The sequence below is a fragment of the Eptesicus fuscus genome, chromosome 9, assembly GCF_027574615.1.
Source record: "Eptesicus fuscus isolate TK198812 chromosome 9, DD_ASM_mEF_20220401, whole genome shotgun sequence".
Lineage (NCBI taxonomy): Eukaryota > Metazoa > Chordata > Mammalia > Chiroptera > Vespertilionidae > Eptesicus > Eptesicus fuscus.
In genome coordinates, this window is record NC_072481.1 from 2,865,655 (window position 1) to 2,888,670 (window position 23,016).

At 58.6% G+C, this 23,016-nt stretch overlaps 2 protein-coding genes across 6 annotated transcripts; one reads left to right on the top strand and one right to left on the bottom strand.

Annotated features, from left to right (window-relative positions):
* Positions 1-1,671: 1,671 nt before the first annotated feature.
* Positions 1,672-15,825, bottom strand: NOL9 (nucleolar protein 9). The gene is made up of 12 exons (XM_008151854.3): positions 15,129-15,825; positions 14,127-14,346; positions 13,126-13,253; positions 11,589-11,724; positions 11,383-11,479; positions 10,497-10,594; positions 9,406-9,567; positions 8,941-9,238; positions 8,513-8,624; positions 6,529-6,706; positions 5,172-5,305; positions 1,672-4,416 (listed from the first exon to the last, which is right to left on the bottom strand). Exons 1-12 carry the CDS (start codon positions 15,579-15,581, stop codon positions 4,267-4,269), a joined length of 2,166 nt encoding a protein of 721 aa, XP_008150076.3. The 5' UTR covers positions 15,582-15,825; the 3' UTR covers positions 1,672-4,266.
* ZBTB48 (zinc finger and BTB domain containing 48) lies at positions 15,816-22,688 on the top strand. 5 transcript variants are annotated; one of them, XM_054720639.1, is made up of 11 exons: positions 16,200-16,218; positions 16,819-17,512; positions 17,962-18,203; positions 19,611-19,722; positions 20,134-20,226; positions 20,602-20,688; positions 20,868-21,022; positions 21,408-21,544; positions 21,625-21,789; positions 22,191-22,279; positions 22,349-22,688. In XM_054720639.1, exons 2-11 carry the CDS (start codon positions 16,826-16,828, stop codon positions 22,637-22,639), a joined length of 2,058 nt encoding a protein of 685 aa, XP_054576614.1. In that variant the 5' UTR covers positions 16,200-16,218; positions 16,819-16,825; the 3' UTR covers positions 22,640-22,688. The 5 variants fall into 5 exon arrangements, with proteins under 5 accessions (XP_054576613.1, XP_054576612.1, XP_054576614.1 ...); XM_054720638.1 differs by lacking the exon at positions 16,200-16,218 and adding an exon at positions 15,816-15,836 and having other exon boundaries at positions 22,191-22,688; XM_054720637.1 differs by having other exon boundaries at positions 16,199-16,218; positions 22,191-22,688.
* Positions 22,689-23,016: the final 328 nt, after the last annotated feature.

The window sequence follows — 23,016 nt, forward strand, 5'->3', positions numbered from 1 at the left end:
TCCCGGGCACTTGCCCACCGCGCCCTCCGTCTGCCAGCAGACAGCCCCTCAGCAGAGATCTAGCTCCTTCTTCTTTCCGGGGTGGGGAGGCCGACACGGAGAGCCCCCCTGCTCGGCCTGCTCAGAAGACACGTCACCTGCGCCATCCTGGCGATGGGGTCAGGCTGAGGGTCACAGGCTGGGCCACCCTGCCTTCCCCACTTTCACGAACCCCCAGATCAGTGAGGACAAACCCGGCGCAGCCTGTAGGGGGGCTTCTTAAAGCGTCCAGACCGAGTCAGCAGGCGTGGGACCCAGTGGCCCTCCAAGTCCCCCCTCCCCCGGCTCTTCTCCTGGCTCAGAGCCGCCGGCCCCCCTTCCTGGACAAGAGAGGAAGAAAACATACTCACTGCTCCCCAGACGAAGGCTCAGCCAGCCGCGAGGCGGAGACCCGTACTTTGTGAGGACAGAATTCATGCTTGACCTCTGGTGGCGCCTCGCCAGGCCCTGGAGCCGCGGGCCAGGCCCCCAGGTCTGTGTCCCTGTCTGCGCGGCTGCACCCCCACAGCGGAGGGCTTCTCCCAGCCTCAGCCCCCGTCCTAGCTCCTCCGGCGGAACCCGGCCGCACAGCCAGCCACGGAGCCCTCAGCCCGGCCCAGCCGCTTCCCGCCGACGCGGGCCCCCGGGGCGCTGTATGTTCTAACTACGGGCTTCCTGGCCGCGGTTTGCACTGCGTTTCCCCGCTGGTGGTTTTCTCCCCTTGGATTTTCCATTCCCAGGTACCCATTCGCCCTTGGACCGGGCTCCTCAGGCCGCCGGCCGCCTGGCGTTCCTTCCTTCCCGGAAGAGCAGTGCCGGGACCCTGCTCTCTCCGTCCCAGCAGCAGCCCCGCCGGCCGCCTTGGCGAGGAGGCAGGCCTGCAAGTCCGGTGGCGGCTTCTCCCTGCCCGGCAGCCGCTCACCCGGGACAGCGAGTCAGTTCCAAAGCGTTAGGAAAGCCCAAGCCACAGTCTGCTGAGCATCCGTCACCATGGCAACGCCGGGCTCCCCAGCCCAACAGCGTCTGCCGGCTCAGCTGTTTGCTGACTCAGCTCCGGCACTTCCAGGGGACCTGCTGCCCCGACTGGGCTCCAAGTGCGGCTCCGTTCAGCCTGTGCCCGCCCAGCCCTCTCTACCCCTTTTCCTGGCAAAACCCTGGAAATCGTTAGCTTAGCAAAGCTGTTCGTTCCAGAGGCCCGAGCACCACGTGGCTCCTTCCCCTTCTCGGCACAGACGGCCCCACATTTATTTCAGCCACTGTTCAGGCTCAGCCCGTCAGCCAGCTTCTCTCGAACTGTCCAGAGGCCGTTACAGGCCCAGCCCCGGGCTTCTCTTTCCTTAATCTGAGCTTTTCTGGGAGCAAAACTTTCTTTCTCCTTCTGATACACTCTCCAAGACAGCCAGACAGGAGATAGCACCCGCTCTCAACTCACATACCTGGGCCCAAACAGGAAAGTTAAACTGCCACCGCATTCAATACTGCGGGGAAAGCCGCCGGCATTTGCCGGGCTCCCTGCGTCCCGGCCCGGCCCCCAGCCCCCTCCCCTCCCCTCCCAGGGTCTTATTTTACCCGGTGTTTCTGCCATCATTGCTCCTAATCACTGAAGTAATTCCCTGGAACAAAATGGTCTACGTATGTAAGGAATTACACCAATTCATGTCCTCAAAAACATTTAATGATACAAAAGAGACGTAAGTGAGAAGAGCCGGACAGAAAACCACACGTACAGGACACCAACGGGGTACAAATGCCAAACACCATTTAGAAGGTGCCAGACGAGGCAGCGTCATGGCACCAACAGTGATTCTCCGTGCAGTGGACTGGAGCATGTTCTAAATGCGTGAACTGTCATCCAAGTTCAAAAGCACTAAACGGAGGTTTAGGAAAAACTCCCAGGAAGGGGGTCCTTCGGGGGAGCTCTTTAGCGGGACCCGTGGCCGGAAGATCGGTTTTAAGGTGAACCTGCTGGAGGGGGGCCAGGTAAGAGGTTTCTGATTCCTACGCTGAGTTTCTGCTTCGTCCCGGTGTGACTGCGGACAATCCGGTCTTGGCCCCCGCCTTCCAGACGGCCGCACGCAGTCACTGCTCGCCTCTGAGGGCCCGGCCTCAGCGCTGCGCAGGCAGGGACCCCAGGGGAAAGCTTCCCTCCCATCTTAAAGGGGGAACGGGCTCCAGTGAATGTCTCCCTCACAGCCTCATGGAGCCAGCGGTCCAGCCAGGGTTTGAACCCGGAGCTCTACCATCACAGCCTGCTCTTACCACGACACTGCACATCCAAACCTAAACAGCCTCTACCAATCCATTAAAAACTCAGCACTTTTATAACAGGAGCCCTGTACCCACATCGTCGCGCCGCGCCCCGTCAGGCGGACAGCCGAGTGTCCGGCGGGGGTACCACCTGTCAAAGGGCCCAGTGGAGGAGGCGGGGCCTCTGCTCCACCTGGGACCTCCCACCCCCCGTCCTCCCCCACGAGCCACTTCCAGGGTCCCATCTCTGGAAAATCCTAATCCAAGGCACCTGAAGGGTGCGTCGCTGTCCCTCCCCCGCTCTAATCTCGTTTCCAGACCGGGGCCTGAGCGTACACGGACGCCTACCCCCAGGACTAGCAGGGTCAGGAGGGAACACTGAGCTGTCTGTTTATAAAATAAAACAAACCCTAGAATAAGCATGTACTACTTTGGAAATCACACACCGATGATTAAGAATAACTCAATGCAGACTCATTCCTACACACCCTGAACCACAACCGACTAGAAATAACAAGCCCAAACCACCGACATCGGTAAGCAAATGGACATCCAGAGCCGGCCTGACCAGAGCCAGGGACCTGGAGGGTCTGGCCCTCGGACCATGGCCGACAACTCCCTCTAGTGGCCCTGTCAGCCTTCCTTCCAGAGGGGCCTGGAGGACCGAGTCCTTCAACGCCAGCCAGAGGGGAGGCGAAGGCAGCCTGGAGTCCTGAAAAGGCAGTGACTGTCACGGAGATGCAGGGCTGGGGGAGGAGGCAACAGCCGACGGTGGTGGATTGTCTCACAGTTACTTGCAAAGTCAAAACAGAAAAACGTGTCCATGGTAAACTTAAGTATAAATAAGAGGCAATGAAGAAGTTAGACCTTAAATGGTCTCCCGAATCCAAAAATTCACCCGGTGGGACAAGGCTCCCGGGAGAATGTGCACGCTGAGGGTCTCTGAGAGCTTCAAGGCAGCTCATCAGCGATTTCAATGGAGAAGATGGTAAAACCTGCGAATCCTGGGGACCTCCTCCAACATGCTCCACCAGGAAGTGACGTTCACAGGAAGTTGGAAATGCTGCCTCAGTTCCTGTCCCGCTCTCCTCAGCGCAGAAATGGTGTGACCCAGATGGCTCCTCTCTGCCCCCCAAAACCACCCACCTCGGGGGTAAGGACTCGTGAGCACCAGGGAGAAGAGGACAGACTTCGCCTGGGAGAATGGCACCATCACCAGCTCCCGCACTCAACAGCCCAGAGCTGTCCGCGTGTTCAAGTTCAGGTCCAGCCGCCAATGGCAGGAATGGGCCCTTCTCAGAGCTGCCCTGCCAGGCCTCCCCCAGACCGCTCTGCCCAGGCTCGGTCTCAGAGGAGGAGCCAATCAGGGCAAAACCGAGAGGCGCCTGGATTTGAGAGCAAGCTTTTCTTCAGCATAAAACCAGTGGATTAAAAAGAGAAAAAGGCTTCTCGAGTCCAAACCTCCATCTGTTAAACCTTGATTACATTTAAAGATGAAACACGATCTTTAATACTTGTCCCGCAGGAATGGAAGAGGATGGGAATCACGTGATCGGGGGATGGGAACGACCACCAGAGGGTCCCGACCCCGGCCGGCCATCACAGGTGGGCAAGGGCCGAGGTGCGTCCCCACATCCTGTTACGCTCGGATCCCGCTGGCCAGCCTGCCTTCCTCCTTGGTTCATCTTTTGGGGCCCTTGTCTCCCTATTTTCACCCAGATTCCAACAACCAGATTCTTGAAGAACTTTGTTCTTTGTTTCAATGGCGTATCTTTTCCCTGCTGCTTCCTCCCTTTAGAAAATAAAGCATCGTGTCTGATGGACCACACAGCAGGTGAGGGCAAAGCGAGGTCACGGAGCTTAAGAAGGGACTAAGTGGATATGACTCCCACGAGCTGTGGAGCAAACGCTGCTCGCCAGGGCGCATTCACAGCGCAGAGCCCACCAGTCCGCTGCCGTCAGGCCGGAGACAGAGTCAGGCTTCCTCGCTCGTTAGAAACGTCAGTGTGCCTTTCGATAGAACCTAGCTTTTGGGTGTTGTCTCTTTCTATACGTCTCCTCAGCTTCTCTTGCTCCAATTTTCCCTGACGCTCCAGGAAGTTTAATGTCATAATCTGTTGTGACGTAAGGAATCGTCCCCTCGAACCCATGCTGAAAGGAAACAGAAAACATGCAAACTCCCAGTCGGCCCAGTCTCCCTCCCCCAGAAGACAGCGTGGAGTCTGAGTGAGCCCCGCCCCCTCCTGAGCTCTCTCCCCAAAGGCCCGGAAGCAGCACTGGCGCAGGGGCAGGTGACCGCCTCCTGTCTGTCTAGTCCAGTGGTCGGCAAACTCATTAGTCAACAGAGCCAAATACCAACAGTACAACAATTGAAATTTCTTTTGAGAGCCGAAAACCGACTTCTGCGCATGGGCCACGAAGTTTCAATCGCACTGTACGTGGTATTTTGTGGAAGAGACACACTCAAGGGGCCAAAGAGCCGCATGTGGCTCGCGAGCCGCAGTTTGCCGACCACTGGTCTAGTCAACTCCACAAGCACACCCGACAGCGAGTGGTAAGTGTGGGTGTTTCCATCCCCAACAAGCAGGTAAGAAGGGGAGCAGCAGCCAGGCCACCCACAGGCCCTGCAGTTCGGCTTGGGGGCCACACAGATGCTCTTGGCCACCATGACCTTCCCGTGACCTTCCCAGGGCTGCGCCTGAAGATGGCCTCAGCCTCAGGAAAGGGAATGGCTCTCCCACAGGCTGGTGACTCACGGCCTTGCCTCTCCCCTGGCTTCCTTCAGCCCCTACAACCAAGCGTCCATCTCCCCAACAATCACCTGCCCACGGCTCCTCCCCATTTCAGGTTCTCCCTCTACCACGGACACAGCCAGCTCCCCCCGGGCTGTCCCGGACCACGCTCACCTGGCTCTTGAGGACACACTGTGGAATGGAAATGGCTCCGACCAGCAGACAATTCACATTTCTTAGTTCTTCCGGGGGCACAGGCGTGAGGATGTGGTAAAGCCGCTTCTCCATGTCGATCCCCCTGCAGATCCCTGGAAGACCCGAGCGCACGCCAGTCACCCTCCGCAAGGCGCCAGGCCTGCACCTGGAGGCAACGCCCACTGCAGAGCAGCTTTTAAAACAGTTCCAATTTCAACTGCGTTTTGTTTGAAAATACCAAGTGGCGGGAGACGGAGTGTGGGAATGCCGGAAGCCATGGCAGCTCCTCCCTGCTCGGCTGTGAGGCACCGAGTGGTCCTCGTGCCAAAGTCCTAGACGGCGACGGCGCCAGCGCGCCGGGGAGACAGTCTAGTGGGGCAAAGGGGACTCGACCTGTCCCTTCACCCACTCCTTCTCTATGGTCTGCAGAGGGACACGTCTCTGAAGACGCTTTGAGAAGAACAGCACTGTACAAATCAGAAACGTGTCATTACCGAAGGACCTGGCTAGTTTTGGGTCAACCTTCCAGAAACATCCACTGACGTTTATTGACCTCATGAGCCCAGAGACCAACACCTCCGTGGGCTCTCGGAGGAGACGGGCCCAGGGCTGCGGGTGCCGCGCGGCCAGGCCTGGACCTGTGCTGTGGACACGCCAGGATGTCAGGACGTGACCGCGCCGCTGGTGCTCAGGTCACTCCCGAGAGTGGGGTCCAGTGCAGGGGTGAGGATGCTCACACGGGCACGGGAGGACATGACACGGAGGAGCCTGACTCATTTCAAGAACAGAAGCCGCCTGACCTGGCGCGGGTGGGATGTGGAGGAGGAGGTGAGGAGGACCCCGGGGCCGGGCCCAAACACCTGCGTGAATCTCTGAAGGACCGTTGAAGGACCTCGGGGACAGGAGGTGGCGGGGGTGGAGGAGGGGACCCGGGAGAACACCAGGCCTGCGGACCATCAGGACCTCAGTTCTGGACCCGAGTCCTGGACGAGCAGAGTGAGTGCACCGGTAACACGGGCTCGGAACCCTACGGGACGTCAGCAGGAGACGGACTGAGAGCCCCGCGGAGGGCGAGCGGCCTCGAGGAAGCACGCCAGGTGAGAAGGCGCCACCAGGCCTCGGGGGGGGGGGGGGGGGGGGAGGGGCCCGGGACTGAGAGGGGCCGGAGGAGAAGCAGAGGAAGACCTGCTTCCTGCGGCCCAAGGCCCGAGGCCCACGGCGCGTGGAGACAGCAGCTCTCTGACCATCGAGCCGAGACAGCCCGCGGTAAGACCGGCATCTACAGCTGCCGAGGCGGTCAGGTTCAGGTTTATGGACACGTTTCCCTCTCACTCACCGAAGCCCAAACAATCACAGATCGGAGTCTGCGTGAGCAGGACGGGCCCCTCTGTGTATCCTCCCACATCGTCCAGGATCTTGCAAAGGCCGACCCAGCTGGCGTTCACCGCGTACAGGACATGGGTAGGGGCGACATCAGAGTGGATGACCCGGAGGGCGACGGCACTGAAAGGGACCTGCAAAACCAATGGGCGCCTCCCTGTTAGCTCTTTTTTTCTTTATTAAGTTCTCTGTGACGTGGGTTAAAAAACTCATGTAGGCTTCAAGCGTGCACTTCCATGATCATCTACTGCATTATGTGTTCACCACCCAGACTCCAATCTTCTTCCGTCACCATATACATCACCTTCCTTCCCCTTTACTACCCCCACCTCCCTCTATTAATTCTGAGAAACTACTTTTCATTTGTATCAGCTGACCGGCCAGCTCTCTAAAGTTATGCCTGCCAAAGTGCCTGCCGAAAAGTATCTAGAAGTATGGAAACACCAGCCAGCATCTGCTCGGTTTCACTGCTTTAACAGAGAGCCTGAGAACTTGACACCAAGTCCCTGTGCACCATCCACACTTGCTAGAAATCTAAACCAATGCCTGGAGCTTTCTTGTCTAAAGAGACACAGCAGACACAGTCTGTAGAGGGCCTACAGGGGTTACAGTCGCGGGAGACTGTGAGACCCCGTCACGGAGGTCTCTAATGTAAGAAAGCCAAACCCACTCAGTGAGGAGAGCCGCCACTCATTCCCTAATGCAACATAGTGAATCAAGACAAACGCATCACACGCCTGGAGCACAAGATAAAGAACTACCTTTACTGTAACTTTCTGGGTAACTTCAACTTCTTACAGTAGAAAAGTATTTTGTTATACACGTTATTTAGATTTCAAAACAAATTTGAAATAAAAAGAAGGCAGGTTAGGTTACTGGCAGGTAAGTTCCAAATTCAGTTCTACAGCTTCTCCAAGTGAGCAAAGCTCCGGTGAACAAACTGCCTCGGACTCTCAGCGGGGGACGACTGGAGGCCTAGGGCCAAACTCGCCGTCAGGCTGAGGCACATCCCTGCCGGGCAGGTCCGCCGCGCCTGCCTGCGAGGCCTCAGCCTTGTCCCCTCCACCCGACTGTGCCCAGGTCGCTAAGCTGGAAACGGAACATACGAGCCATCGCCCTCCCAGTGCCATGCAGGCACCAGGCCATTCCTGGTAACGAGCTTAGCACAGCGAGGGCTCAACACTGGACAGGGCATCCAGCGGAGGGCGCATGCTCTGGCCTCTGGAGTCAGGCTGCATGGCCTGCAGTCCAGCCCAAACCTTTACTGTGCCCCTTTGGGTCAGCTGACTCAATGTCCCTGGCCTCAGTCCTATCATCTGTAAAATGGGGATTATAACAGCCATTGTGAGTAAGGAGGAAACACAGGCTTAGGACACAGCACAGCAGAGTAAGCACTTAGGAAATGCTGCCTGTCACTATTTTATTCTTCCACCACCCAGAATTCTAGCATTAAGGTGGTTTCTCCCCCAAATAATTCTGGATCCCAAGATACACACACTCTGGTGCCAGAATCTAATGTTGACAATAACGTGCAAGGCTTTAAGAGTGCCCTCTGGGGGCCGGGCACCACTGTGCACTCCCGTGGACTCCGCACAGCCATCCCACCAGGCCGGGTACTGCCTCGGCTCTACCAACGACAAACCGAGTCACACAGCTCGGAAGCGGGAGCGCTGGAACCAGACTGCCTGGTTCAATCCAGGGCCACCTCTGGGGTCAGGGAGGACATGCCCACTGGCCCGGAACCAGAGCTGTGCCCAGGACAGCACAGCCTGACGCCCGCTCTGCCACTGCCGCTGGATTCCTCCGTTCCCATCTGCAAAACGGGGAGTCACCGAGCCCGCCCCATGGGCTGGTTCTGAGGGTTACGAGGAGCTATAAAGCGGACAGAAGAGCGCCGCACACAGAAGCCACAGTGGTCCCCCCACCAGCTCAGCTTGTACCTGATAGGGGGTCAGGCTGTGCAGGGGATGCAGCGGTTTCGGCGGGGGGGGATGCAGCTGGCCAAGGTAACCCAACAAGGCCAAGTCCCGAAGAACTCTGTTATGCGACTCTCTGAAAAGCAAACCAGGAGGTGAGGAGCGGCCCCGACAGGCCCACCCCCACTTGTCATTACGTAGATCCACTTGCACTTTGGAACCCCCACGCCCTGCCTTTCTCTAAGCCCGTGGGACACGGAACGGGAGACTCTCCTAGCGGGAGCCCCCTCTGGACATTCCCACGGGAAAACGCCTGACTGCTCCCCCCGCCCAGCCCACACCTGCGCTGGAGACGGAAAGTGATGCAGGACTTACCGCTCTGAAGGAACTGAGGGCAGAAGGCGTGTTAAACGGAAGAAAACGGAATTCTCCAGCCACGACGGTTTACTTACCGATTTCTTGGAGTTTTTCTAAACGCAAAGTCCGACTGGACGCACATCAGCTTATGTCCAGAAAACGCCACCGGACTCTCCTTTTCTTCGTCACCAAATTCCAAACTGTCTGCAAACTCTGGCAGGTAGAAGCCTCGGTCTCTGACCTTGGCCTTGCTCTTTGTGTACAAGCCGTCCATGTCGTCGACGTAGCTGGGGGTGAGTTGCGGCATGAATCTGCTCCGGCCAGAACTGAACTGAACCACGTGGCTGGGGGACAGCAAGCGGATCAGATCGACGAGGAGCAAAAGGCCCTGATCTGCGGGAAGGAGAGGGCGTCAGCGTCAGCGCCCCAGAACAACGCCGTGTCATTCCGAGACAGCGCTCGGCCGGAGGATCTCCCCAAAACTGGCTCCAGCCGCAGGTCTGAGCCGGGAGCTCACTCCCACTGGTCCTTCCCGGGCCCGTGGGCCTCAGTGGCCTTACCTGTCACCCAGCCCATTGTATTGATGATGAGAGGGGACTCTCTCTTGTAGGAGCTGAACACATACTTGATGATCTCAATGTAATTCTCATAGTTGTTTTTACAAGTAGATTTCCCAAAATATACCATTTTCTGTGGTGTCCTCTGGTGGGTGAAAGGTGGTCCTAAGAAAATAGATAACGGGAATGAATCCATGCCCTGGCCAGTGTTCCTCATCGGTGAGGATGTTGGCCCAAGCACAACGGGTCTCGGGTCTGATTCCTAGTCAAGGGCACAAACCTGGGGTTGTAGGTTCTATTCCCAGCCTTGGTCAGGGCGTGCACGGAAGGCAACCAATCAATGTGTCTCTCTCACAAAGATGTCTCTCTCTCTCTCTCTCTCCCTCCCTCCCACTTTTTCTAAAAAATCAATTAAAAAAAACAATAAAAACAGCTCTAGCTGGTTTGGCTCAGTGGATAAGAGCTTCGGCCTGCGGACCGAAGGGTCCCAGTTTTGATTCCGGCCAAGGGCACATGCCCAGGTTGTGGGCTTGATCCCCAGTAGGAGGTGTGCAGGAGGCAGCCAATCAATGATTCTCTCTCATCATTGATGTTTCTATCTCTCTATCCCTCTCCCTTCCTCTCTAAAATCAATAAAGATATATTAAAAAAAATAATAATAACAAAAACAAACAAAAAAAGCAATGTGGGATTCTGGTTTGGATTTTGAACCAGAAAAAGGATATTAGTGGGTAACTTGTTAATTTTGAATAAAATCTATAGGTTAATTAATAGCATTGTATCAATGTTAATTTCCTGGTTTAAATCGTTGTATAAGGTTAAATAAGATGTTAATATTAAAGGAAGCTGTGTTTCTAACTTACTTGTAACAAAATGGACAGTAGGTCCATTGACTAAAATGGAATCCCACAAAGTGTCATAGTTTATTTTTTAATTTTTGGAGGCTGGACAAACAGTTATGGGAAGACCATGATTTTGGAAGGGTATGCTCACATTTATATTTTATATTTTTATATTCTTTGACTTTTTTTGGTTAAGTATCATTACTCACACATTTTATAACACGAGAACATTTAGGAATCTACAATACGTACCTAGAAGTGGTTCTGTGATATTAAATAGAGAAATACAGCCTGGAGGAGTAAGTTCTGTCTGTCCCAGGTCACATTCCAAATAGTCAACGCAGGAAATACTAAAAATTCAAAAGGAAATCTTAACTAGCTTTACTATGTGGAAAGGATAAATCAGATCTTAAGGGTTTTATGTGCTATACTAGAGGCCCAGCGCATGGGTAGGGTCCCTAGGCCTAGCCTGCAATCAGGGCCATCTTCTGTCCGCTCGCCAGTCCCCAGTCCCACCCCACCGCCTACATCCACCCCGGTTCCCCGTGGTTCCCGTTCGCCATCCGGCAATCGGAGCCCTCAGGCCGGGGGAGGGACTGAGAGGTGCTCAATGCACCTCATAGCGACTGGTCGATCAGTCGTTCTGGTCGTTACGCCGTTCTGGTCGCTGGCCTTTTATTATATAGGATGATTCTGACCCACCGGCCTTTTATTATATAGGATGATTTTGACCCACTGGCCTTTTATTATATAGGATGATTTTGACCCACAGTAGGCAGGCTTTTGGGTGGACTGCTCAATCCATATGGATGCCTAAAGAGGACATGTGATGGGTCACAGTGTCCGTCCATAATATGGTACATTGTCATCTTCCCTGAAAAGTTACCTGGAAAAAAGCGGAGCTGACCTACTCTGAATCTCGATGTGGACAAATACAGATGCCGAGACCGAGTGACCCGCCCTGAAGCGCGCTGACAGGCGGGTCAGCACCCAGAGCCACCGCTTAGCCGAGCTGCTGGGCACAGAGTTGTACGTACTCTCTTCTGAGAAGCCAAGAGCATCCCCGTCCAGTTTCCTAAATCCAACCTCCTACTTCAGGCCCCCATTCAAGCGACCTGTCAGACAGGAACAGGCTCACCTGTTCAACAGCTGGTTAATCAGGTGCCTATTAAAGGTGGACTTCCCGACGTCCTGAGAGCCACAGACCAGAATGATGGGGCAGCCGTCCGCTTCCTCTGGAGGTGAGACAAACATGGCCCTAGAGTTAGCCTCTCCCTGGGGCTCTCCTCACCCGGGGCTCGGGGCTCTGGCGGGAGCACTCAAACTCAGCAACGTCTCGCTCACCACAAGCGACGCCGACCAGCTCCTCCAGGGCCGAAAGGACACTCTCGGTTAACTGAAGGCCGTTTTTTTTCTTCTCTTTTTTAATGCCCACAGACCTCATGGCGAAATACTCAGCGTTAATCTGGAAAGTTGTCCTCTGAAATGAACAACATCAACTTTTAGAAAAGGTGAAAACAAATGCACCCTTTCCCCTCAGTTCTGAATTAATAAGCCTCATGCAACTGTGAGCTAAAGATAAATGTGATCCCTCCCTTTTCCCAACCCCAAACCCAACCCTTGCCAACTCTCCTCCTAAAGCACCAGCGCCTGTTCCCACCGCTTATGCTTACTTCCCAGCCGCCATCGCCCGAGGACACGTCCAAGAGAAAGAACACGCGTGGGAGTGATTGCCAGAAGGAAAAGGGAACTGGAGGCCGCAGGCCAAGAGCCTGCTGGGTATTTGAACGAAGTCAAGGCAATACCCCAAACAGAGCCAACAGACAGCATATACGCAGAGCGGAAAGGGCGTGGAAGGCGGGTCCACGAAGCCCGATGGCACCCTAGAAGCACCAGGAAACCGCGGGAAAGCCACCCGAGGAACGAGCCCACTCCCGCGGAAGCAGCTGGAGCCTGGACGGAACACACCACTGCGCGGAAGAGGATCACGGAAGAGACCGCCCAGGATCACAAGGAAAGGGCGTCATAAAGGCATGGGAACCCGCCTGGCCCTAAGGCTTGCTATCAGCAACTCTGGATTCTAGAAAACGAGGGAGCAGGCCTTCAGTCTGGACACAAGGACCACGCTGTCGCGGTCTCATGGAGCCCGGTTCTTGGGAGTGCCTGGGGCTCAGACCTGGAACCTTCCCGTCTCTCACTCTATCAACTCCCTCGGTGCTGTTTTCCCACCCTGAGGCCTTTGGATCCTCTTCTGCTCAAAGCTCCAAATCTACATTTCCAACCTCTTTTCCGAATTCCAGACTCGACATCTAACAGGCACCTCAAAGTGAACACATCTACACCTGCTCCTGTAGTCGCCCCGGCTCAGTTAATAGAAACGCCAAGCACCCAGGCATTTAGCCCCAAAGGCCTGGTTAGTCCTTGGTTCTCACATCTCACCATCCAGTCTGTCCAACAATCTTATGGTTAGGTTCAATTTATTGGCTCATGGGAAGCAATTAAAGTAAAAACTGGACCTTAGGAAATTATCAACAGGGCCAGCAAAATACACAGGTGAGAAAAGAGAGCGGGGAGAAGGTGTAAGTACTTACACTGTCTCGTGTTAATGAGTCAAGATACAAGATAACCATTTTTTTTAAATGCCAAAAAGCACTTAACCGACTACAATATAAAAGGATGGCTTTTGCTGGGGAATGAAACGAAGGGGGCCCTTTTCAGGGTACACCTTTCTAGTGACTATTTTTACTGAGCACACGCACCCCAGCCTGTAGGACACACAGCACAAGAGACTGACCTCCGAGGGGAGCACCCTACACAGTCATGTGAGAGGACTGTTTTGGCGAAAGTCATTTGCAAAACTCGGAATGAAAACTGGCTTTACCTCTTGTTCGAAAACGTAAGATAAGCCTGGATGGCTGGTAATGAAGCTCACAGCGGAGTTTTTCAGGGTTTCTAGCATCACAATGGAGCACAGAGGAGAAAAGTTCTTCATCACCCAACACCTGTCATCTGTAGAGAGAAGATTAAACTACCTCACCAACAGTAACTCCATTAAACTGTGCGCCCTTTAGGACCGCCATTTCCTCGGCTAAACTGTGAGCTTTTTGAGGGGAGACATTACGTTTGAGAGCCTTTTTCAGGGGGCCTTTCTGCATGACAGGAACACACCTGGGTTGAGAAGTCAGTCCAGGTTTGGTACCTACTAGCTGTGTGGCCTTGGGCAACTTTTCTCCTGTAAAATGGTGAAAACAGTATGGTGAAAAGTCACTCAGGACTTTTGCTAGAGTTTATTTTTATTATCCTCATCTGAAGATATATTTAATGAACTAATTATTTATTTTTATTAATCCTCACCCGAGGATATTCTTTCCATTGATTTTTAGAGAGAGTGGAAGTGAAAGAGGGAGAGAGAGAAGGAAGCGGGGGGTGGGGTGGGGGGGTGGGGAGACACATGGATGTGAGAGAGACACATCAATTGATCAATTGGTTGCCCCCTGGACCTGCCTGGGGATCAAGCCTGCAACAGTGGTATGTGCCCTTGACCAGAATCAAGCCCAAGACTCTTCAGTTGGGGTTGGGGTGTGATACTCTAACCACTGAGCAAAACCAGCTAGACTGTTTCGAGAGAGGAAGGGAGGGGGAGGGGGAGGGAAGGAGAAAAACAAACATCAGATAGTATGTGCCCTGACCAGGAATGGAACCCCTCCCCCCGGAATCCTTTGGTATAAAGGATGATGATCCAACAAACTGAGCCACCTGGCCAGGGCTGTGAGGGTTTAAGCAGATCTAGTAAAGTGGGCAATCTAGGCCATAGTACTCATCTAAAAGTTACGAGCCTCATCACAGCACACCCTCAGCAGATGATCCCGTTCTTCTCGTTACCCCGGTTAAGATGAGCTCTGAGCAGAGTTCGGGCTTCTCTCTTCATCTCCTTCTTGCTTTTCTCAGGCACCGAGTAATGAACAGCACTGAGAGCCAGGCGAGAGTGGGTGTAGGTAGAGAAGACATCTTGGGAAGGCTGGCCTTGGCTAATGGTAAAACCAAACACCTGCACCTGGCCGTAAAGGCAAGTCACGCGACAGGTCCCGCTAAAAGTAAAAACCTAGCAGGGAAAGGAAAAAAAAAAAAAGAAAAAGAAAAGAAATAACATTATGGATTCTGTTACTAATGACTGAATTTTCTAAAACCTTCATTGCTAGTCACATATCAAAAGGTGGCAGATTCCTAAATAACAGGAGACATTGTAGCGGGTGACTTTCAGGTACTTAATGTTTTTGACTAAGATTACATCCCGTGGCAGCTACAGACAGCTGGTGAACATGAACACATGGAAAACGAGGGCGTCCCACGAGCCCAGCTCTGCTGTCCTCACAGCTCCCTGCCTGCCCAGGTTCTGCGTGGCTGGCTTTTATTTCCCTCCTGCATTGGAGGGGGGCGTCCCAGGCCAGAGTCCAAGTGAACAGCAGGGACCCTGCAATCAGACTGCGGGGCTTCGGATCCTACCACCGTGTTCCTTTTGGGGAGTTACCGAAGCTAACCCTCAGTTTCTTCCTCTGTCAACATTCACAGCAATCGCGGCAGTGACTCCAGGTGAGCTGGGAGTATTACAAGGGTTCATACAACCAAGACACTCAGAACACGCAGAGCCTGACGTTCCTGGGCACCCAGTAAATGCGACCTCTTATCAAAACTATCGCCATGAAAGTCCCTTTCAGCTCTGAAGACCTACATCACCCAAAGCAGAGTCCTCCTTACCCTCTGCTCAGCACCACCGCCTGGAAATCGCTCTCGACTCCCACAGAGGGGCCACGGTCTTCCCCGGGCCCGCCACCCCCGGGGCTGCGTCTCCGCCCTCCCCCTCCGCCCGCCGGGCGCTCGACTCACCTGTTCCCGCGGCAGCAGCAGCAACGCGCGGCCCGGGCCGGCCGGACGCAGCGGCGGGATGGGGAGTTTCGCGGGGCAACTCGGGGCGGTGTCCTCGTCCGAGGTCGGGCTGGAAGCCCGGCTGGAGGTCGGGCTGGGGACAGGTCTAGGGACCGGGCTGGGCACCGCGGTCTTGGGCCTCGGGGCAGCCGCCGAGCGCGACACCAGCCAGCTGCCCTCCCGCCAGTCCGCGCCGGCCGCCTGGGCTTGCAGCAGCCGCCGCCGCAGGAGCCTCCGGCCGCCCCAGCGCAGGAGCCGGAGCCGGCGGCGGGGCCGGCGGCTGAGGATGAGCTGGGGCCGGGCCTTGCGGGATCGCGCCCACGTGGAGCGGAAGGGTCTCTGCTTCTGCAGCTGCAGGGTGTCCGCCATGATGGTCGCCGGCGCTGGCGGCGCGAGAGTCTCGCGAGATCTCATCGCTCCGCCCCTCAGCCCGTGGAGCGTCGGAAAGAAGCGGCCTGGGAGCGGCGGGCGCCCTCTGCCGGCGTTCCTGAGCCTCCGCCGCCCCCTCCAAGGCTCCTGCCGGCCAGCGGGCTACCAATAAAGAGGTGACCTGTGCCCTGGCCCGGTGGCTAGGCTGGTTGGATTGGCGTCCTGTGCACCAAGAGGTTGCGGGTTCCAACCCTGGTCCGGGCGCCTAAGGGAGGCAGAAACCATTAAATATATCCTCGGGTGAGGATTTAAAAAACACACATGTGCGTCTTGGTTGCGCTTCCAGGCTGGGCGAGCGTGGGGCGCTACCTCTTCAAGCCTGAAAGCGCAGCGGCGGGCAAACCGCAGCCGGAACCTCAGGACTCGGCCAGAACCGGAGGAAAACCCCGCGCCCAGCTTGGCGTTGCTAGGCAGCTCTGGGAGGCGGCCGGTAACGGAAGTCCAGGGCCTGGCCCCGCCCCATTTCCCTTTCTCATCTCATTGGTCGTCTTCTTCGAGGCCCCGCCCCCAAATGCTAGCGCTAAAACCCTGCGCCTTTCAGGTGTTCCACCCCGGCGGGCGCGCCATGACGTCACGTCCGGCGGTGGCGACGGCGGCGTCTCCGCTCCGTAGTGTGGGCTGGGTACGCACGGCCCGGGCAGTTGGCGGGTGGGGCTGTGGCGTGGACGCGTCTGGAATCGGTGGGGCCGGCGCAGGGAGGACCGGCCCGGGTGAGAAGGGCGGGGCGCGGGCGAGAGAGGGAAGGGCTGCGGCCGCTTACGTCCGGCCGCTCGGGAGCCGTGGGAGCGGCGTGGGCTTCGCTCACGCGTCTGCAGCCGCCGCCCTCCGCTGCTACGGGTCCTGTCGCTGTGCCAGGCCGATCAGTTCGTGCTGATCCGCTGCTCCTTTCCTCAAACTTCAATCCCTTCCATCAGCGCCCCTTGACGACCCTGCCCTGTGTCCCACCAAGCCATGCCTCGTCCCCCCACCTAGCCCCCTTGCGCCCCGCCACCCACTCTCTGGCCAACCCTAATATGGGCTGCTCACCGGGGAAGCCCCGGGGAAGCTTTCGGTCTGTTCCTGTCTCTGCATGCACACTCTAGTCTCGATCTGAGCTCTCGTGGTGCTAAATGTGACTTTGAGTAGAAGCCACCTCCCCTCTCCCACTTCGCAAATCCAGGGGCTTTCTCTTACCCCCGGGTTGTGCTGGCCAGGATGTCACTTCTGCCTTCCTCCCCTCCAGACAGATCATGGATGGCTCCTTCATCCAGCACAGCGTGAGGGTCCTGCAGGAGCTCAACAAGCAGCGGGAGAAGGGCCAGTACTGCGACGCCACCCTGGCCGTGGGGGACCTGGTGTTCAAGGCCCACTGGAGTGTCCTCGCCTGCTGCAGCCACTTCTTTGAGAGCCTCTATGGGGTTGGCTCCGGGGGCAGTGTTGTCCTCCCTGCTGGCTTCGCGGAGATTTTTGGCCTCTTGTTGGACTTTTTCTATACCGGCCACCTCGCCCTCACGTCAGGGAACCGGGATCAGGTGCTCCTGGCAGCCAGGGAGCTGTGTGTGCCGGACGCTGTGGAACTGTGCCAGAGCTTCAACCCCAAGACCTCGGCGGGACAGGCACCAAGTGGCCAGAGTGGGCTCGAGACACCTGTCCCCCGGGATGTGAGCAGCCACCCCAAGGAGCTAGCAGGCATGGAGCACGAGGAAGCTTCCAGGGCTGTGGGTCAAGTCCCCAGGGATCCGGAGCCCAGCGGCAGCACCAGCCCCCCGAGGCCCCAGCTTGGGCTCCCTGCTCTGATCGAGAGCCCATCCCTGCGTGGGAAACTCAGGCAGGCCCTGAAGCCTTGTCCCCCGGAGGACAAGGAGCCTGAGGATTGCAAAGCGCCCCCAAGGCCCCTGGAGGCTCAAGGTGGCCAGCTGCAGGGCAGGAGTGATGAGGTACTGTGTGCAGGGTGCTGGGAATGGGGGAAGTGGGTGTAGGGGGAAGAGATGGACACTTTCCTGGCATACGCCGGACCCCAAGGTAGAATCTCTGTTATGTGGGTTTAAAACAGGCTTTTGCCAAACACAGGAAGCTGGCTGTGCCCTGCAGCCTCAGCTGTCCGTGGAGGCCAGCTTCTCGGCGTGGAGTGGGCAGCATCAGGGTTGCAGGCGTTTCCCCAGGGCAGTGGAATCCAGCCACTTCCGGCTCCCCACAATGGAGCCCCGGCCTCGAGTGCAAGATTCTGCTGCTGTCCACCCGGGGGCCCTGATGGGAGCAGGCACAGGCCTGGGGACTGGTCTGGGGATGGGCCCGGGTGGGCCTTGGGATGGAGCTTGCTGCATCCACCCCAGGGCCCCTGCTGATTAACTGGGTGACACGCCTCCTCCTCCTGCCTCTTCTCTAGTGGGAAGTGGTGGTTCAAGTTGAGGATGACGGGAATGGCGACTGTGTTTCTGAGACGGAGACTGTGTTGACCAGGAGGAAATCAAACGTACTCAGAAAGCCCTGCCCTGCCGAGCCAGCCCTGAGCGCAGGCGCCCTGGCAGCCGAGCCCCCTGCGAACAGAAAAGGTCCAGCGGTGCCGGTTGAATGCCCCACGTGTCATAAAAAGTTCCTCAGCAAGTATTACCTGAAAGTCCACAACAGGTAAACACTCCGTTTTTCTATTTGCTTTTCCTGTCTGCCCTTCCCGTGTCGGGGGAGGGGGCCTGTGCTCCCCGCTTCTGGGCCATGTAGGGCCAGGGGCTCCGTCTCAGAGCCACATAATAAGGGAGTGAGAACCTGGCCTTGGGCCGGATCCCTTCCTCCCCTCCTACTGTGGGCCCTCTGGTTGGAGAGGGTTTGTGTGCAACTGTCAACGGCTCCGCCCACCGTGAACCTTGACCCCCATCTGCCGAGGGGATGAGGAAAGCCCGTGAGGCCGCACATTAGGTATTTCTGCAGCCTGACCGTGTGGGCTTTGGGCCAGGATGGTACCTGGTAGGATTGGTGCCGCCTGCAGTTCTGGGGAAACCAGCCCGGGTGGCAGTGGAGCTGTAGTGTCCGCTAAGGAAAGCGAATGGCACAGGAGCTGTTGTAACGGCAAGTGGAAGTGCGCACGGTGAGATGATGTCAGTCCCTCAGACGTGCCAGCCACGGTTCAGCGCTCAGCCCTCGCCCGTCGCTGCTGCCACGGGCACGGAGCCTTCCCATCGCTGCAGGGGCTTCTCGTGGAGGGCGCTGCTCCAGATGCTCCAGGGCCCCAGGGGTGGCACCGAGGTGACATGCCTTCCAGCCCTGCCACTCTCTGGCCCAAGGCATCACTGGTTCACCTGGTGCAATTGCTGGCCAGATTGGGCCACACGGGTTTTCTCAGTATGACACTGGGAAGCCACTGGCCACCGGCAGAGTGGGAGGAGGGAGGAGGGGAGCTCAGGGACGGGTCAGCTTGTAGTTTGGAAGGAAGATGTGAGCAGGCTCCGAGCAGGTGAGGAAGGTCACCGAGCGGAAGCGGGGGAGAGCTCAGGTTGAGAGGAGAGCCAGAGCAGGGGCCATGGGGTGGGGAGTGAGGCCAGCAAGGTAGGGGGCATGGCAGCTGTACCCCCAGGCCTTTTCTCAGGAAATACGAGGCATTGGAGATCCTGAGCAGAGCGGCGCTGAGACCTGCCTCCTTACGGCTCCTCCGCTGGCTGACGTGTAAAGCTGCCAGGAGGCTGCTGTGGGGCCCAGCTGCTGTGGGGCTCAGGCAGGAGGCTCAGGCCAGGCCCAGGGCCCTGTATGGCCCCACTAAGGGGTTGCCGGAGGGGAGGCGCAGTGGTCAGCTCTGGCCACAGTTTTGAAGGTGGAGCCCACAGAAGTTCCGGGCAGACTGAGTGCTTCCTCCAGGGAATCTGGACCCAGAGATTGTGTCCGCCTTCAGAGAGAGGGCACGGCTCCGGGCGGCCCTGGGTGGAGCTGGGCCGGAGCTGGGAGGGGGGAAGGTTTCCCTCTCCACCTGCAGGTTCACCAGAGGGGGCACTGGGTGAGGGTGAGGCTGGAAGTCGCTCAGCCCCACCCCCCTGTGGCTTCTGGCAGGAAACACACTGGGGAGAAGCCCTTCGAGTGCCCCAAATGTGGGAAGTGCTACTTCCGGAAGGAGAACCTCCTGGAGCACGAAGCCCGGAATTGTATGAACCGCTCAGAGCAGGTGCGTGGCTGGCCCAGGTGCTGTGGGCCGGGGCATGTAGCCGCCTCCGCCCTCGGGAGGGCCCCGCAGACTTAGAGGGGACGGTCAATGCGAGAGCCGCAGGGTTCCTGGATGCCATGTGGTGGGGCAGCCACATCCTGCCCTTGTCTTCCTAGAGGCCTGTTGCCAGGGCCAGGGCCTGCGGGCAAGGCCGCTAAGCCCCTGCCCGCAGCCTGCCGGGTCTGAGGGGCCTGGTGTGGAGGGAGTGAACAGCCAGGCTCAGGGCAGGCAGATTACGTGTTCCCTCTCCACCCTAGCGGCCCCCTCCTCGGGCAGACTCCTCCCCGCAGCGAGTGGAAGCCCGGGCAGAGGCCGCCGTCGCCGGCAGAGGCCCCCGCTGATGCCGGCCCCGCTTGCCCCTCACACCGCCAGGTCTTCACGTGCTCCGTGTGCCAGGAGACCTTCCGCCGGAGGATGGAGCTGCGGGTGCACATGGTGTCCCACACCGGGGAGATGCCCTACAAGGTCAGGCTCGGCCTGTCCCTGGGGCCCCTCCCACTGGGTGCCTCCCCCTTGCAGCTTCAAGGAGCCCTGCCTTCCCTGCCCATCCCGTACCCCATACCTTCAGGCTGGGCCACTGGTCCTTTTTGGGCCCTTGTTTCTTTCCATAGAGGGCAGGCTCAGCATCCCTGCGGGTATGGCATGGGGCGCCTTCCCAGCGGGGGCGTCACCCAGACCCAGGTCAAGGGGCCTTCCAATGTCTCCGGCTGGGCCCTGCCCTCTGTCCCCCCACCGCCCAGGGTGGCTGGGTCATGGTGCCCTGCCCTCTGTCCCCCCACCGTCCAGGGTGGCCGGGTTGGGGTGCGGGCTGCCTCAGGTGCCTGCGGGCCTGTCTTCCAGTGCTCCTCCTGCTCCCAGCAGTTCATGCAGAAGAAGGACTTGCAGAGCCACATGATCAAGCTGCACGGAGCTCCCAAGCCCCATGCTGTGAGTGCCCGGCGGGGCCGAGGGCGGGGCCAGCGCGCTGCCGCTGGGACTGGAGCTGCTCCAGGGGGCGGCTGTGCGGTTTCTGCCATGCGGGGTGTCCAGGGGGTGCGGGCCCCTGGGTAGCCCCGCCCTGCCCTGCCCTCACCTGCTCCCTATGTCCGGTCCCTTCTGCTCTGCAGTGTCCCACCTGTGCCAAGTGCTTCCTGTCCCGGACAGAACTGCAGCTGCACGAGGCTTTCAAGCACCGCGGAGAGAAGCTGTTCGTGTGTGAGGAGTGTGGGCACCGGGCCTCGAGCCGAAACGGCCTGCAGATGCACACCAAAGCCAAGCACAGGTTGGGGTTGACCCGTCTTCCCCCAGGGTCTGGCCCTGCGCCGGCTCCAGGCCAGCAAGTGGCCGGAAGGCAGAGTGTGCTTACACACGGGTCAGAGTGCCCTCCGCCCTGTGTGGTGCCTGCAGGGGCATCAGAGGGCCGAGCAGGTTGGCCAGGCAGAGGGGGGGGTTCCAGGCTAAGACAGGCCCTGTACCTCCCCCTGCTGGCACTGCCCATGCCCTCCTTCCACCCGGCTGCTCACCGAAGCCTCGGCCCCTCCGGCGTGGCTCCGGCGGGCTGGCTCAGGCCTTGCTGTTGCCTTGGCTCGGGCCTGGGGGCTCTCGGCTGCAGTGGAGTGAAGGAGGCGCCTTCCCTGGGTGATGGCCTGTGTCCCCCACCCGGACAGGAACGAGAGGCCCTACGTCTGTGAGTTCTGCAGCCACGCCTTCACCCAGAAGGCCAATCTCAACACGCACCTGCGCACGCACACGGGCGAGAAGCCCTTCCAGTGTCACCTCTGTGGCAAGACCTTCCGCACCCAAGGTGAGGCGGGCCTCCCCTCCCGTCCCCGAGGGGAGTGGCCCGGCCCGGCCCGGCCCGCGCTGACTCAGCTGGTCCCACAGCCAGCCTGGACAAGCACAACCGCACCCACACTGGCGAGAGGCCCTTCAGCTGCGAGTTCTGCGAGCAGCGCTTCACCGAGAAGGGGCCCCTGCTGAGGCACGTGGCCAGCCGCCACCAGGAGGGCCGCCCCCACTTCTGCCAGATCTGCGGGAAGACCTTCAAAGGTACCTGTCCCCGTCCTTCCCGCAAGCCCTGGCGGAGGAGAGGGCCGGCGTCTGCATTGCTTGCCCACGGAGCCGGGGGTCTCCACCGGGAGAGGCCGGGGCGGCGTGGCTCCCACACGCTCCTCCTCCGCAGGGACCTCTTGGCGGCGGATCTCCCAGTCCCCATGGAAGGCCTGGGGGTTGCCATCCAGCAGTGATAACAAAGCAGGGGCTCCCGCATTTAATCCTCACCTCAAGCGGGAGGGGGGGAGCTCCCGGGTCCTGTGCAGTAGTGACCTCGGGAGGCACTGGAGGTGGCGGGGCCCCAAGCAGCGGATGAAACCCCGGAGGACTCCCAGCTCAGGCAGGACCCGCCACTTCCCCGTTTCCCCCCTTCTCACGCTCTCCGGGCCTTCCCTCAGCCGTGGAGCAGCTGCGTGTGCACGTCCGGAGGCACAAGGGCGTGAGGAAGTTCGAGTGCACCAAGTGCGGCTACAAGTTCACCCGGCAGGTAGGCCTGGGCCACCTCCTCCTCCCCCCTCGGGCCTGCCAGCCCAGCCCTGAGCCCCGCTCCCCCCAGGCCCACCTGCGGAGGCACATGGAGATCCACGACCGCGTGAAGAACTACAACCCGCGGCAGCGCAAGCTCCGGAACCTGGTCATCGAGGACGAGAAGGTGGTGGTGGTGGCGCTCCAGCCGCCCGCCGAGCTGGAGGTGGGCTCGGCCGAGGTCATCATGGAGTCCCTGGCCCAGGGCGGCCTGGCCCCCCAGCTCCCCGCCCAGAGACTGTGCGCGGAGGAGAGCTTCCCGGGCGTCATGGAGCCCTCGCTGCTCATCACGGCGGCCATTCCCGAGGACTGCGACTCGTAGCCTCCACGCCGCCCGTGGCCCTGCCCCAATAAACCACGTGGCTCCGCAATCTCGTTCAACCCGCCCGCAGTCTGTCCCGGTCCGGCCAGGCCGTGCTCCCCCAGCCCCCCGAGCCCAGCCCTTCCCACCTGGTCAGACCTCAGCAGGGGACACCCTGGCGGGGAATTTTGGGGGCCACGCCTCTGGCCCAGGACAGTAATCCGTCTCCACCCCTCGTTCAGTTGGTTGTAGCATGGGGAGCAGGGAACAGATCCCACAGGAACATGCCGACTTCCCTGAGCCCTGGGGTCAGCCCCCGGCCCCCCACCCCCCGCCCCCCATGGCCTCCCTGGTTCGAGACTCCCGCCCAGGGAGCGTGCGGCCGAGCATAACTGGGG